The sequence below is a fragment of the Zootoca vivipara genome, chromosome Z2 (assembly GCF_965207765.1).
Source record: "Zootoca vivipara chromosome Z2, rZooViv2.hap1.1, whole genome shotgun sequence".
Classification (NCBI taxonomy): Eukaryota; Metazoa; Chordata; class Lepidosauria; order Squamata; family Lacertidae; genus Zootoca; species Zootoca vivipara.
The window spans coordinates 22,794,640-22,811,075 of record NC_142585.1 but is presented as its reverse complement, the minus strand read 5'-3'; the positions used below and the strand labels follow the sequence as shown (position 1 = coordinate 22,811,075).

General features: G+C 42.1%; 1 protein-coding gene across 2 annotated transcripts; it reads left to right on the top strand.

Annotated features, from left to right (window-relative positions):
* The first annotated feature begins 1,048 nt into the window (after positions 1–1,048).
* Positions 1,049–11,237, top strand: LPAR4 (lysophosphatidic acid receptor 4). 2 transcript variants are annotated; one of them, XM_035102075.3, is made up of 3 exons: positions 1,049–1,392; positions 2,429–2,474; positions 9,789–11,237. In XM_035102075.3, the coding sequence occupies exon 3, from the start codon at positions 9,929–9,931 to the stop codon at positions 10,973–10,975; it is 1,047 nt and encodes a 348-aa protein (XP_034957966.1). In that variant the 5' UTR covers positions 1,049–1,392; positions 2,429–2,474; positions 9,789–9,928; the 3' UTR covers positions 10,976–11,237. The 2 variants fall into 2 exon arrangements, with proteins under 2 accessions (XP_034957966.1, XP_034957965.1); XM_035102074.3 differs by lacking the exon at positions 2,429–2,474 and having other exon boundaries at positions 1,055–1,392.
* The last annotated feature ends 5,199 nt before the right edge of the window (positions 11,238–16,436 follow it).

Below are 16,436 nucleotides of genomic sequence, written 5' to 3'. Positions count from 1 at the left end.
TTTGACCCCATTGGCTAAAATTCACCCCTTCTGGATAATGGATGTTTCAGTTGATTAAACCACAGATTCAGCTGATTATAGCACACAGCCTCGTTTTTTCATCCATTCTCTGTAGTCTGTAGTTTGACCCATTTTCAAAGGGTTGGAAACGACAGAGGTGTACTACAAGTGCACAGTAGCCAGAAAGAAAGTAGGTTTTCTTTACCTTTCATAATACTAGAACCTGGTGTTATCCAATGAATCTCCTATAGAGTGGGAAGATTCAGGACAGACAAAAGGAAGTATCCCCACCCCACCCCCAGCACATAGTTAAGCTATGTAACTTGCTGCCACAAGATGCAGTGACTTCAGAATATTAGAAGAGCTTTCCTGAACCAGACCAAAGGCCTATCTAGTCCCGCTATCATGTTATCTTGCAGTGGTCAAGAGAAATCCGAAAGCAGGACCTGAGCACCACAGCACTCTTCCCCACTCGCAGCGACTGGTATTTAGACAGACCATGGTTACTTGCCACTGATAGGCTTAACCTCCATTAATTTGCCCAAATCTGCTGAATCCGTCTAATCCTCTTCTGAACGCAGAATTACAATATCTAACTGCATGGCTCTATCATTCTGCTCTTCATTAAGTTTCCTACAGCCCGGTCCTTCCACGTTCGCAGAATCAAACCCGATGCGAATCTTTTGTTATTCAAGTCTCTAGCAAGGACTCCCCTGCCAGCAGCCCCTCTCTCCGACTACATCGCCCACCACCCTTTCGCACAGGAAGCGACCCCTCCTCCATTGTCAAAATCGGACCTTTTGAAACTCAGCTCGCCCTTTGCCTGTGAAAGCAGAACCCCCTCCTTTCTCTGACCAAAAAGGCTTTCCAAAAGAGAGAGCTCCCACCCCCTTGCAGCCATTGGCCACCTCATGGGAACCCAAAGGACGGGGCGGAGTCCTGGGCTGCTTAGAACGGCTCGCCATCCAATCAGAAATTCCTTCTATTGGGAGATTCTCTCCCCCCCTCCGCCCCCCCGTTCTCCGCGCGCACGACGCTCACAACTCCTGCTCAGGGATTGGAAGCGGGGCACAAGAGCCCATCTCCAAAGAGGAGGTTTCGCCGTCCGCCGCCAGCCCTTTAAACAAAGGCTTGGAGGGTTTGCTCAGCGAGCGCCTCTGCCTGCTTCTCTGTTTTTGAGGATAATCTGTGCATTTTTGGAAGCTGCAGATAGTTTTGGTTTTGTTTGTTTTTGGGATCCAGCTCCAAAGTGTCACCGAAACAACATGGAACAGATCTGTGGATTGCAATGCCCGGCGGCAGGGAGCTTCTAACTCGGACCTACAGGCTGACTGGATCTGGAAGTAGTCAGTGGGGCTGATCATCCCACCTTGGGAAGGTGGTTTTTGCTGTGTAAGTTGGCTTTTCCGTTTGTTTCTTTGAATTCATTGTTAAATTAGCCGTTTTAAAAAATGTGACCAGATATCTAGAGAGGTAAAGAAGCGCCTATAAATAACAAACGAATAAAATCTCTGTTCACCACCACTGTTCTTTTCCTATGATTTCAAACATTTCCTAGTGAGGCCTGATCCGGTGTGTGTCACACAGCGTGATCCTAGGCATATCTACTCAGAAGTGAGTTCAATGGGGTGTGCAACAAGGTAAGTGCGGCATCAGACTATCATTTCCAGCCACACCTTTCTGGCGATAAGCTCCTCTGATCTCGGCGATACTTACTACTGAGTAGACATGCCAAGGATTCTGATCTAAGGCTCCTGAAACCGATAAGACGACTAATTTATTTCGGCAGGGGTCGTGGTGGGTGCAATCTTTCTGCTTTCATATCTGAGACTTTTAAGCAACAGTTTTTATAGGAGGCCCACGAATCTTCTCACCTTGATGGAGCAAAACAAAACTGCTTTTAGTTCCAAAGTTTCTGCAAATCTGTGTTTGCTTGTAATAAAAAGATACCACAGTGCACATTTTCTGATTGTGATCATTGAATGGGGCTTCAGTCATCACACCACACCCCCATAGCCTCCTTTTCTTTAAATCCCATTAAATATTCTTAATATTCTTTAAAATATTCTTAAAAATGGAAGTTTGGTATTGCCCCCCCTCTTGTTGGCTGCTTTAAATTTCTGCATATTTAGTGTAAGTTGGCACAAACACATACATTTACATAGTGCTTTGGCCATCTTCTCTGCAGCTAAAATGCTAAATCCTTTTAGAAAAGCACAGATTTTAGTTTTAGCTCCATGGGTCAACACTAAACAGTAGTTTGGAGTGCGTACATTTTTACATTTTACATTTCAGCTCTCAAAGACATTCCTGTTATTGTAAAACGTATATTGTTTTAAATCATATCTTTATTTCTGTGTAAAGTATGATTAAACAGGCAATAGTTCTTGACACTTGATTTTTCTTTCATCTGTGTGATTCCACTTAGGTGCATGATAAAAGCTACTATCCAGTGCGTTGTTGTCATTCCAATGGTAAGATAAAATCAGAGTATCATAAAGCACAACTGAAGCAAAAACAAGAGAAATAGAAATGTAATAAATGTTTTGAAATGTAATGCTCCTTTATTCCCTAGTAAGTTGTTTAGGACTGCTAAACTCAGGATCCACCAAGATTTCTGCCCATTTCTTCATTCATTTCTGGGATTTGTATATTTCAGTGTTTCAGTGGATTACAGTATTTTATTGTATTACACTGATAATACAAATATTGATAGATACAAATCCCAGAAATGAATGGCTGAATGGCTGGATTGTGAGTAAATGTAGTATATACTAATTATGTATGAAACCTGAAACTATAATTTACAGGGCTACGGTTCTCAGCACCGTTAACAAACTACAGTTCCTGGGATTCTTTGGGGGAAACCATGTGTTTTAAATGTATGGTGTAGGTTCAACACAAGTGCAAGACTGCCTTCATCGGTTCACTGTTAAGCAACGAGGTGCCAAGTATATTAGCAGCAGGTTATATCCAACTAAGTTCTGCTCAGAATGGACCTATTGAAATTAACTGGCCTAAACTAGTTGTGTCTACTTATTTCAATTTGTCCACTCTATGACTAACATAGAATGCAACCCAGAATCCCAAATCTGCCCTGACTGCCTGATACAAGGAACAGAGATGTATCCCATCTTGAAATGCTGTGTAGTCTCAAAGCACCTCATCACATGCTTAAAGCCTTGATAGATCAAACCAAAGGTTCATCAGGCCCAGAAGCCATACGGTCACAGAAGCCAACCAGATGTTGATCAGACACCCACAAGGAGGTCATGATGAGAGCAATAGCTTTCTCCCCACTGTTGACCCACAGTACCTGGTATTTGGAAGCGTGGATCTTAAAGGCTACATTTAATCATTGTGACTAGTGGTCATTGATAGCCTCATTGTCAGGCTCCCATCCCAAAACACAACAACATGCACAAAGGTTTCTATCAGTTTTTGGGTGCTGTTGGGTGATGAATTAGAATTAAGATGGCAGACTGAACCTTTCAAAACTGCACTGATTTTTTGGCTTAGAATTCCTGAGCAACACCAGCTTGTTATCTATAATGCTGTCAAACTACTGAGCATCAGAAGGGTTATTTCTGCTGAAAGTATGTTGTGTTTAATATAAATAATTTGTCATTGTATATAAATACAATGGATGGTGGAACTAGAAGGATGGGGAAGTTCAGAGTTCAAAATCTGCTCAGGATATCCTCATGTCTGGGTATTCTCCATTGCCTTTCTCCTTAGTCAGTGAACTGCAGGGAATAAAGCAGGAAACTAACTGGATTGCTCTGGATTGATTTCAGAGCTTGCAGAAATAGCCAAAAATGAGCAAGAGACCATAGCTGCCAAGTTATCCCTTATTTTAAGGAATTTTCCCTTATGCTGAATAGGCTTCCTCGCAAGAAAAGGGAAAACTTGGCAGCTATGGCAAGAGACCCAGAGAATATATTGGTTTCCTCTTCTGCTTCTAAACCAGACGTCTTTCCTAGGGGAAGAACCATAGTGCAGTGGTAGATCACCTGGTTTGCATGCAGAGGGTCCCAAATTCAATCCCAGGCATCTCCAGGTAGTTCTGGGTATGTCCCTTGACTGAAGCCTTGGAGAACAGCTGTTACTCTCTGTGCTAAATGGACTTGGTATAAGGTAGTTTTCCTGTGTTCCTAGCTTTAAGTCACTTGGCAAATTCAATTGCTTGCCTTTTAGGTGGAGGAATCAAATGCTTTCTCTCTTCTTTTCCTTTAAGAAAAAGGGGGGGGGGTATTACCATTGTAATGGGCATATTGTATTGAATTTCTATGAACATTCAGTAGTAGTCAAGCAAGGGGAGATGGTGGAAGATGGATAAGGTTACTTGGCTGTTGTAACTGTCTTTAATTCAGAAGGGTTTAAGGACATAGAATTGACTACAGTATCTGTATAGTTACCAATTCCAGATTACCTTAATCTTCAACACACTGAATTCATAGGATAGCTGTGAGTGGCATTAATATTGGACTGTTTGCTTTGGAATTGCTGGCCTTAATGAATGGTTTTAAGAACTATGATGCAGCCTGTAATGGGCAGACCAGACATGAATTTTATCTTGTATTCTGGTGCTGCATAGTTATTTTCTCCCCTAGCTATCTGGAAATGAGTGGGTGGGGGTGGGGTAATAGAAGCAAGCTGCATCAGAATTTTGGGAAGAAGAGAGATACTTGTTCCCTGATTACTGCTGCCTCCACTTGCCTCTCTGTAAGTTCCTTGGGGCAGAGGTCTGCTGTTCTTGTATTCTGTAAAGCACCATGTACATTGATGTCAACAGTGGATTGCATTTTGTTTACCAGCTATATTAAATCGTATTTTTTAAAATGTGCACATTTTCTACGCGTGCAGCAATGCAAATGGCATAATTACCTTAGCAAAGAAAAGAGTCCTTAGTTTAAAGAAATCCCTTAAAAACATAAGAAATGCCCTGCTGGATCAGACCAAAGAATTGTCTAGTACTCCTGCATTATGTTCTCACAGGAGCCAGCCAGTTAGAAATGGTATAGTGCAAATGTGACCTCTGACTCCCCTTCTGCTGTGTCACTCAACTACTTGAGTTTGGTATTTGAAGTAGTGATAGGACATTTGGAAACTTCCTGTTTGTGTCTCTGTCCTACCTGAAACTAGGGGTGGGAGATGTGTGGTAGGAGAATTATGTTTGATTTGGTAGGTCACAAACTGTGCATTTGCAGCTTACCAAATTTGCAAATTTGCCTTGGCAAAACTTTTCCAATCACTCATAGGAACAAAGAGGAAATAAAAGTTTCCCAATCACTCATAGGAACAACAAGGAAATAAAAACAAGTGCCGGTAATTCCTTAACAAAAGTAGTACAAATGGAATAATGGGCCTTTTTCATCAGTGCACTTGCGGGTAAGAGAATCCAGATGAGAGTTGTGTGTGGCAAATCTAAGGATGATTTGTCAGCAAGTATTTTGAGAGCCAGCTTTTGAATGTAATATTTATTTCCTTTCGAATGCACAGCTTGCAGAAACCAAAAAGGTAAGAGCTGTAGGGCAGCTGGGGTTTGTTTTATATAACTAATGCACATATTTATTCAACTGGGCATATGCAAATTTATGTTTTGAGTCTGCATAAATGCAAGTACTCATAAAGCTGAGCCCAAATTTAGATGCATAACCAGCAAGATTGGGAATCTCTCCCCCCCCTTTTTAAATGAAGCTGTTAAAAAGAAAGAAATAGGCTTATGCATAAAAAGGTTTTTCTTTTATTAAAAATTGCAAGTTCCTGCATTGATCCATTGGGTGAATAGAAAGGTAAAGGGCCCCCTGACCGTTAGGTCCAGTCGCAGATGACTCTGGGATTGTGCCGCTCATCTCACTTTACTGGCCAAGGGAGCCGGCGTACAGCTTCCGGGTCATGTGGCCAGCATGACTAAGCCGCTTCTGGTGAACCAGAGCAGCGCATGGAGATGCCGTTTACCTTCCCGCTGGAGCGGTACCTATTTATCTACTTGCATTTTGACATGCTTTTGAACTGCTAGGTTGGCAGGAACTGCTAGGTTGGGTGAATATACTGGTACATACACACAAAAACAACAGTACTTTTAAAAGGATTGACTGAAAGATTACAAGGAAATGAGTGAGCATCTTGAGATCATCAGAATGCAAGTTTGATAAATCTGAAAAATGTGGAGGTTTTTTTTTATCCCAATAAGCTATATTCCTCACTGATGCAGTGTTGCTTTATGGATTTTTGCAGAAATAAAGGCCCCATATGCAGCATGTATTATAACACAGTTACATTAAATGGTAGGTGCAAAGAACTGCAGTTTTTTTAGGGTGAAGAAAGTGGTTAGAGGAGATCCCTGTTCCCATCACAGAGCTACAGTTTCCAGAGTAGTTTTACTGCCCCCCCCAATGCTTATGGGTACTATCATTTTCCTACTCATATGGAAATAATGCCCCTCAATGAGGCCAAACTTAGATTCACAAAATGTTTAGGGGTATGCGTACCCCTGTGTCCCCCCAGAAAAAAGCACTAAGTTTTACAGTCAACCCCTCTTCCCAGGGACTTCTGTGAATTGCAACTCTGTGAGGTGAAGACAGATCTCCTAACAACTCTCAGCACCCTTAAGAAATAAAGGTCCCAGGATTTGGTCGGGTGCGGAGGAGCCACGGCTGTTTAAAGGGATATAATAGTGCTTTAAATGTATACAGCAGATGGGACCACGGTCAACAATTGGGGGGGGGGGTCTTATGATAGTAGGGAACTTGGGTTATATTGAGAGATACGTTGCAAGATAGCTTAGTTGGTAGAGCATGAGACTCTTAATCTCAGGGTTGTGGGTCCACGCCCCATGTTGGGTGAAAGATTCCTGCATTGTAGGGAGGGACTAGATGATCCTTATGGTCCCTTCCAATTGTGTGATCCCATGAATTATCTGTTCACTCAGCTTATTGGCTAAGATGACTCCCTGAGGTCACTCAGTAAGCTTCATGGCTGGCTTGAGCTTGGTCTTCTCCAATACTGTAATACTGTACCATATTGCTGTTAAGATCATTATTCCTGTATAGAGCTATCACCCCTCCACTGACAGGTCTGGGGAGCTCAACACCTATAACACCTGGCCGTTCTGACAAGGGCTGATGGGAGTTGTAATCTAAAACATCTGGTAGCCAAAAGTTGGAGGATGCAGATCAGGCATAGGCAAACCTCGGCCCTCCAGATGTTTTGGGACTACAACTCCCACCATCCCTGACCACTGGTCCTATTAGCTAGGGATGATGGGAGTTGTAGTCCCAAAACATCTGGAGGGCTGAGTTTGCCTATGCCTGATGCAGATGTGCACTGTGCATGTCATACATACCATTACAGTAATGTGCACTCTGTACGGTTGGCTGATGTTCTTGATGCAGGGATGGGAAACCTGTGTCTCACCAACGTTTCTGACCATTGGGGCTGTTGGAACTTTCCAAAAGGTCTCCAGTTCCCCAGCCCTTAATGGCAATGAGGCCGAAGTGAGGAGCAGCTACATAGTTTACAACCTGTACTCATGCAGTGTGATGCTGCATGTTTTTACACAGAGGTATATCCCTCTGAGTCCATTGGATTGTATCCAATTCTAGCCCTATTTAGAGTAAATCCATCGAAATTAAGAGGCATGGCTAATTGAAGTCTGGGTAGGACTTAGTTAAGATTTCCTTCCAAATCAGCATGCTTAAGATTGTAGCAATCTTAAGCAAACTGGTTAGGAAATAAATTCAATTGGATTTGGTGGGACTTACTTCTGAGTAAACACATAGAGGACCAAGCTGCATGCTGTTATTCTATCAGATTTAGCTTGTTCTTGAATTTTAAAGAGGGGAAAGAACATAAGTGCAAGGTAAGTACAATGGTACCTTGATTTTCGGACATCTCGAAAGTCGAATGCTTCGGCTTTCGAACGTCGAAAACTTGGAAGTAACTGCTTCGGTTTTTGAATGCTTTTCGGAAGCTGAACATGCCTTGTGGCTTCCGTATTGAGTTTTCTAGACATAAATGCTTCCGGAAATGCCTGCTTCAGTTTTCAAATGTTTTGGAAGTCGAACGGATTAGGTTCGAAAGCCAAGGTTTCACTGTATTTGTTATTTCCTGGCTCCGCATATAAGTTTAATACAGATCATACCTTGAAAACTTGTTGGATCTGAATTACAGAGGCAAAATAAGCTATTGGGCAGAGTGAGATGCAAGACAGGGAACAGCAGCAAGGTGTCAGAGGACAATGCAAGTGTGTGCCTTTCCTTTTATATGCCTCCTAACTCAGAACTGAAGCAAAATGGTTTGAATTTTTCCAGAGAACTCTTGGAATTGCCTAAGATTTGCTGTTTCTGAAGCCACAAAAAAAGAGGAATTTGTCATTTGATGTGGTTCCAGGCTCCTGACTAATGGTTCCTTTTGTCAAAAGCATCCCAAGTCAGATGTTAGATCATGTATTACAACAGGACACACACCGCTGGAATGTCTGCTGTTTCTCCTGCTGCAGATGTTTGCCTCCTGTAGCCATTCTGCAGGGGCCCCAAACCACTTCTGCCAGTGTTGCCTTTTGCTTGCTTTATCTGCATGTGACTTACCTGCCCATCCCAGATCAAGCTCTGCATCCTTGGGTACTTTTGTTTGCCAAAACTGAAGTCTCCATGATTCCCCTGCTTTCTTTAAGCTGACTCAGACCATTGATCCTTTCAGTTTAATATTCCCAGCACTAACTAGCAGTAGCCACTGTCAGACAGCATGACATGGAGATGACTTTGAGGTTTAACCGGCTCACTGTGGTCCTTCCCCAAATAGAACCAAATACTATGTCAGACACCAAGTATAATAGAACCTAGAAACGTTCTTTGAAATGACAGCTGCTTTAGAAGGCAAAGAACACACAGGTGAAACAGGAAATAACTGGATTTTTTAAAATGCACACATACTATACAGCACAAGGGCCATATTCCCTCCAGGACAACTTTCCAGAAGTCAGCAGTGGGCAAGGCCAAAGGGAAAAGTGATTGGAGCAACAAATGCAAATTTCATCTTTGTACAATAGGCTAACTCACATTCCCCCCTCCATCCTCTATGCAGGCAAACAAAAGGCATTATCAGAGTTCAAGGATACATTCTAGCCAAGGGCATGTGAAAATCAACATTGAAGGGCTGAGTGATTAGGAGTGGTTTGTTGAGGTGATGTGGTGTTGGAAGACTTCTGAGGGAAAGAGAGAGAGAGACCAGAAATGTTGATTTGGCTCCCTGGCCCAAGGTTCCCTGCTCCTGGAATACAGCATCATTCCTCACACTGTTGTTCTCCAGATATTGCTGGACTACAACACCTGTTGGCCCCAGCCAGCATGTATGCTTGAATCCAACTCATACACAGAGAAAACCCATTGAAATCAATAGACACGAAGTCCATAGATTTCAGCGGGTCGATTCTGAGTATGACTTACAGTAGTTGGATTCAGTGCAGAGAATCTGGCCCCCATCTGCACAATATCATACCACTTTAAACAACCATGTCTTCTTCCTCACAAAAAATCCTGGGAGGTGTTGTTTGCTAAGGGTGCTGTGAGTTGTGAGGAGACCTCTATTCCCCTCACAGAGTCAGATCCCAGAGTGGTTTAACACTCAATCCCTCTTACCAGGGAACTCTTTGAAGGGAAGAAGAGTCTCCTTAGCACCTGTAACTAACTTCCTAGGATTATTTGGGGGATGTTTTATATGAATTGGGAGGTACTTAGACTAAGTATTTGAGAACTGATTGCTTTTTCCTTTCTGGTTTTCCCCAGGAGAATGGCACCCATCACACCTGTGTGGCAACAAGCATTCAGTCAATATCACTGGAATATGCTCCTTAAGGTGAGCCGGGCTTCCTGACTTTCATTGCATGGATTCCACTTAATTTGGCTTTGCAAAGTGCAGAGCTGTAATGGGGAATCACAGCAACAACCATACATGCATGACGGATGATTCCTTCAAGTACAACCTCTATGGAGCTGTCTACAGCATGGTGTTCATCCTTGGCTTGATCACCAACTGTGCTTCCTTGTTCGTATTCTGCTGCCGCATCAATATGCGATCTGAGACCACCATTTTCATGACCAACCTGGTGGTCTCTGACTTACTCTTCGTCTTCACTCTTCCATTCAAGATCTTCTACAACTTCAACAGGCACTGGCCCTTTGGAGACCTTTTGTGCAGGATCTCAGGGACAGCCTTCCTGACCAACATCTACGGGAGTATGCTGTTCCTCACATGCATCAGTGTTGACCGCTTCCTCGCCATTGTATACCCGTTCCGATCCCGCACCATTAGGACAAGGAAGAATACAGTCATCGTGTGCATGGGTGTGTGGATTCTCGTCCTCAGCGGAGGGATCTCAGCATCCTTGTTCTCCACCACCAACACTTACAACAGTAGTACAACGTGTTTTGAAGGCTTTTCCAAAAGCATATGGAAAACCTACTTGTCCAAAATTACAATATTTATTGAAGTGGTTGGCTTTCTTATTCCCTTGCTGCTCAACCTCATTTGTTCATCACTGGTCCTGAGGACCCTCCGGAAACCTGCCACGCTTTCCCAGATTGGCACGAACAAAGAGAAAGTGCTCAAGATGATTGTTGTACATTTGGCCATCTTCCTGGTGTGTTTTGTACCTTACAACTCCATCCTTTTCTTGTATGCCCTTGTGCGTTCTCAGGCCATAGCAAATTGTTTCTTGGAGAGATTTGCGAGGACATTCTATCCAATCACGCTGTGCATCGCCACTCTGAACTGCTGCTTTGACCCTTTCATCTACTACTTCACGTCAGAGTCTTTCCAGAAATCTTTCTACATAACCCCCCACCTCAAAACTGACTCTCTTTTCAAAACTGAAACTCCCTTAACAAAGATTGCCCTACCGGTGATGCAGGATGAGATGAGCGACCAAGCCATTACAAAGGGGGGAGAGCTAACATCAGAATCAAATTTCTGATTCTGAGGCTTTTGCACTGACAGGAGGCTGAGAATTGAACTTCAGAGAAAACTACATAACTCACTGTCTGGGAGAAGGGAATGGGGATGAGAGATGAGAACCACAGGGAAGTGTTTTATATATGTGTGTATACATATGTATGCAGCCAGTTGGGTGCTCATCCTGCCTTCGGAAACCTTCTCATCATATCTTAACTCAAATAACACTGTCCTTTTGTATGTTTTGCTTTTGAAGCTATGAAATAATAAAATATTTCACTTTGCCTTGGGGTTTTTTTTTAAACTACAGCTGATTGTTTATTGTTATTTGGGGTTCATGCACAATTTCCAAAATTTGGCATTCTAGTAAGTTATTTTTCTATGTATTTCTTGCCTTCCAAGGAGTCTTGCTTTGAATCTCCACCAATTTTGCCTCTAATGAAAGGGCTCTGAAGCATCCTCTGGTGACATCAAAGGGCAGCGTAAAATATATGGGGGAAGGTGTTCTTTCAGGTTCTCCTAGCAATGCCAGTTGGTTGGAGGAACTGGTCATTACTCAGCATCGGAATGGATTAGGAAAGGACCCAAATAGGTTTCTTGGTGGTTTGCAAGTATTAAACACTAAGTACACAAGCATTAAAATTAAATGTACACCTGTATATTATTACCTCCATATTAATTAATATGCTACTATCCCACCCTTTTTTTCAATCTGGAGCACAATTTCATGAAGAGCAACAATAAAAGACAACCATATACCAGTAAAAGACATAATTAAACCAGATAATCAAATAACATACCATAAGCAGAAGCAACAGTATCTGCTACTCAAAAAATAATTATAGCAGGATAAGTGAGCTCATGGTGCCTTTGAATCGGGGTCTTCTTGCACTGCAGGTGCAAGAATATACAGATATCCTCAGGATGGGCATGTCCCAACAGCAATTCTTCCCTCTGCTCACATTACTCAAATTCTTACAATTATCTCTCTGTTTGTTTTACTCAAACCTGAACATTTCACATTCAACCTACAGAGGTTAAATCTGAGGGTGCTTGGGAGGAATGTGAGGACGTATCCCTGTGATTTTTGAAGCCTTGCCCCTCTCACTCTCTCTGACTGAGTTTGGTTGGGGACATACTGGTCATAAAGTTTTAAATCCCAGAAGTAAATTATTGTGAAATAATTTACAATTTAATATACTTTTCTGTTTTTTCTAGAAAAAGAGGTACCAGAACTCACCATGAACACCTCCCTCGTTCTCTTAGAATGGCAATGGCACCCACCTGAGAGGTGCCGGAGCCGAGGTCTGGTGAGTTCTGGCTGGAAAGAAAGCCCTGAATAACAGTACTAAATTTTGGCTGAATTGTGCCTGGTTTCTTCTTCTCTAAGGCGGTAAGGTCAAAGGGATGGAGCTAGAGACAAAGAATGATCCAAGAAGTCCTCAACAGCAGAACAGGCGGGTGATAACAAGCGATATGTTACAACTGCCTAGTTTACAAGAGGAAAGGCCCAAGAAGATGCTTTGCATGAAGCTAGGCCAAGGACCCATTTGTCTTTGGTGCTGCCCCTTCTAGAAAGCCAATGGTTCTCCAGAGCCCAGGCTGAGAGCAGTGGGGTTGGGGAACCTGTGGCTTTCCAAATGTTCTTGGACTCCAGCTCCCATCAGCCCCACCCGTATGGCCAATAGTTAGGGATGATGTGAATTCCTAGTCCAATGACCGGGGTGGCAGCAGTTTCCCCATTCCTATCTTAAAGGATACAGGCAACTTACATAGGAGCTATGTTCCGGGGCCCTGCATGTGTACGTGAAATTGCATAAAATGGGGAGGACCCTCTAAATAGGCTTTAAACACCCTTTCTGATGTGCTCTCTCCAAACCAGACCAAAAATATTGTATCAAAAAATATCCATGACTAAGTACAGTACCTCCTGAGATGTGTGGCCACCTACAAAAAACGTCTGACCTCTAATTGCCAACAAGGATTTTGCCACCAAGTACTAAGTCATCTTTTGCAAAGGGATCAAATGTTTATTTCACTGATTATAATGCACATCCATCTCTGACTTTTGTCTTCTGGGTTTCTGGGGTTTTTCCTGTTGTTATTCTGTCTCTCACAGCTACAATAAACCTACCATTAAAATTATGGACTGGTCATTTCTTCGTCAGAAGGCAAGCAGGCAAATTTAGCAGGGGATCAAATACTTTTCCCCCCCCTCACTGCATGCCTATCACCTCAAAGGCAGGGAGCTAGGACTCTGGGTGCACATATGATACCTGTCTTTGAAGTTACAAAGGAATCCTTGCCAGGAGCAAAGACCTCTGTGTTCACACTGAAGTGTACTACCCTGCCTTGCCAGCACAGCTGGTTTAGTAAGCAGTATAATAATGCAGTTGTTGTTAAATATTGTGTTTACTTCATTGCAAACCAAACTGAAAATTTTTATAGGGCAGCATGGTAATACGTTTAATTAAAATATGTAAATGAACAACATATAAAGCTTACTACTACAGGATTTTATTTTATTTAAATAGCATGCATTTCATTTTATCCACACCACTGTTTGCCCTGCTGCTTTTCCCCCAGCTGGAAAAGCTGTGCATGTTATGTGAATGTGTTCATATGATAATGCATGCTTATGCTTTAAATAGGTTCTAAGTCACTTGGAGAGCTTTTGTGTCACAAGTGATGGACAAGTGCATTCATTAATAATGACTGTACTACTACTACTACTAGTAGTAGTAGTAGTAATGCAACTTTCCCCACCCCATGCAGCTGATTAGAATTGTAACCTCACAGGCATGTCAAACATGCGGCCCTCCAGATGTTTTGGCCTACAACTCCCATGATCCCTAGCTAGCAGGACCAGTGGTTGGGGAAGATGGGAATTGTAGACCAAAACATCTGGAGGGCCGCAGGTTTGACAGGCCTGCAATATGTGGAAATAGCCAGATTAACAGCAAGAATCAGATATCAGAGTGATGAAACGTTTCTGAAAGAATGGAGAAAATTTATGGAATATATTGATAAAACGAGTGGCTTACGCACTTACAAGTAGATTAGGCTAATACCTCATAATGGAAAGCAAAATTCTAAAAGAAGGAGAGTTTATATTATTTTTATTTAGCACTAATTTATTGGTTTTATTTATATAAAGATCTAAGTGAAATACTATAGCTATAATTAAGGCCAAATTTTGATAATATAAGAAAATTATTTGAAAGCGGAAATGAATAACACAACCATACGGAAGACTAAAGAAAACAGAAGAAAGAAGAAGGGAAGTTGATTAGGGGGGGGGGGAATAAGAGGGTAAGGCGAAGGGTTATATCTTATTTTCAGGATGTATAAATTAGACAATACAAGTATAGATGTAACATCAGTGCTTTCTTTGTTTTGACATTTGTAAACAAATGAGTTATAAGTTAACAACTGGAAAGTAAAATGTATTTGAATTGTTTGATGTCATTTACGTACAAAAAAACTAATAAAGATTATATTTAATAATAATAAAAAAGGAATTGTAACCTAAAACAGCTGAAGGGTGTCAGGTTGGAGGAGGAGGACAAATCCTACTGGCTCTCAGGCTACATTTGCACCATACATTTAAAGCATTCTTCTGGCACTTTAAACTAGGCATCCCCTAACTTCGGCCCTCCAGATGTTTTGCCCTACAACTCCCATGATCCCTAGCTAACAGGACCAGTGGTCGGGGAAGATAGGAATTGTAGTCCAAAACATCTGGAGGGCCGAAGTTTGGGGGTGCCTGCTTTAAAAAATCATGGCTTCCCCCAAAGGATTCTGGGAGTTCCTAGCAACTCTCAGCACCCTTAACAAACTACAGCTGCCAGAATTCTTTGGGGGAAGCCATACCTGTTTAAAGCAGTATTGTAGTGCTTTAAATGTATGCTGTGTGTGTCACCTCAGCGAATTTTAAACTCACATTCCTAGAACTGAACACATTCAGCAGCCTGGAAACAGGAATCAATTGCTCACATTCTCAATTGCCTTGAAAGTGTTTGGCAGCAGTAAAGCCTATACAGATTTACTCTAGGGAGGAATAGTTTGATAATTACCCCTGGTAGTTTTATCACAGGCAAAACCTAAATGGAAACTGCAGTTCAACCCTGAATGGGAGGAAACAAAAAGACCGCCGGTTTCACCCAGCTAAGTCCTTCTCAGGGTAGACCAATTTAAATCAGTGGGTCTACTTAATTGCAGTGGGTCTACTCTGAGTAGGGCTTGGTTGGATGCATCCCTGATACCACCACTTTCTGTGTATAAATCCCACTGTTAAATAGCCTTTCCACACACACCCCTCTCTTCTTTTCATGCATATGTGATTCTTGAGTTACATGCCAAAGCTTGAGCTCTTCCGGTGCCAAAACCCTGTTCTGAGTTAATGAAAGTAGCAAAGCTGCTCTAAATGTACAGAAAAAGCAGAGCGCCTAGTAGGCCAAAGTTGAAAGTAAAGAAGAGGGAGGGAGGGGTGGCTGCATTGCACATGATTCTAGAGAGTTTCATGTTCTCCTAGCAGACACCTTCACAGGTTTTGGGGTGTTTTGTGTTTTTTTTAAAGGGTGTGTTTCTTTCATGCCCTTGGAACAAACCACAGTCTAGTCTTCTTAATGGAAAGTTGAAAGCAAGGAAGGAAAATTGGTTTGCAACTGGATCATCTCCAGGATGCCCATACATAAGCTGTCTCTAACCTGAGCATAATGCTTCCTCTCTCTCCCTCTCCCTCTTTTGGGGGGCAACTCACTGCCAAAGCTTACAACCTTTCTGTTTGCAGTTTGGCAAGCCAAGAGCTGTGGTCAGTTTTCTCATGTAAAATGCAAGGCTGTCATTGTTTGCCAAAAGCTGTAAACCTAGATTTGGGGGTGGGGTGGGTGGGTTGTTTTTTTTTTAACAAGGTCATTTAACACCTTTGCTCTATAGATTTATCTAGAGATCATTTGCTAAGAAGAAGATTAACAAATGACAAGACGTGTGGGTGTGGGTGTTTTGTGTGTGTGTTGAGAGGAATGCATATGTATGTTTGCTCTCTGTGTGTTTGTGTGTGTACAAATAACCAATTATGCATTCATAGCAAGAGGGGGAAAGCTTAGGAAAATGGATTCACAGTTTGGGCAGCTTACAGACAACTGAGTCCCCTTACTTTCTCTAACAAAGAACTATTGTTAGCAAAATAGGCAAAAACAGAAACATTAGTTTAAGTGCACAAGTGCACAGTGAGAGTGATGTGTTTATATAGTTCTGCAGTAACTGCAGAGAAGAGAAAATTGAGAGAAAATGCTGCCTATTGTCAGGGAGATTCGGAACATTTTGTTTGCTTTACACTTTTATTCATTAAGGTTTTACATAATTTTATTCAGATTTGCATGAATTCATTTTATTGCACCCCATTTCACTTTATTTTAATATTTGCTAAAATAGGAACTTTCCTTTTTTTCTTTTTATAGGGACATGTCTGCCAAGAAAAT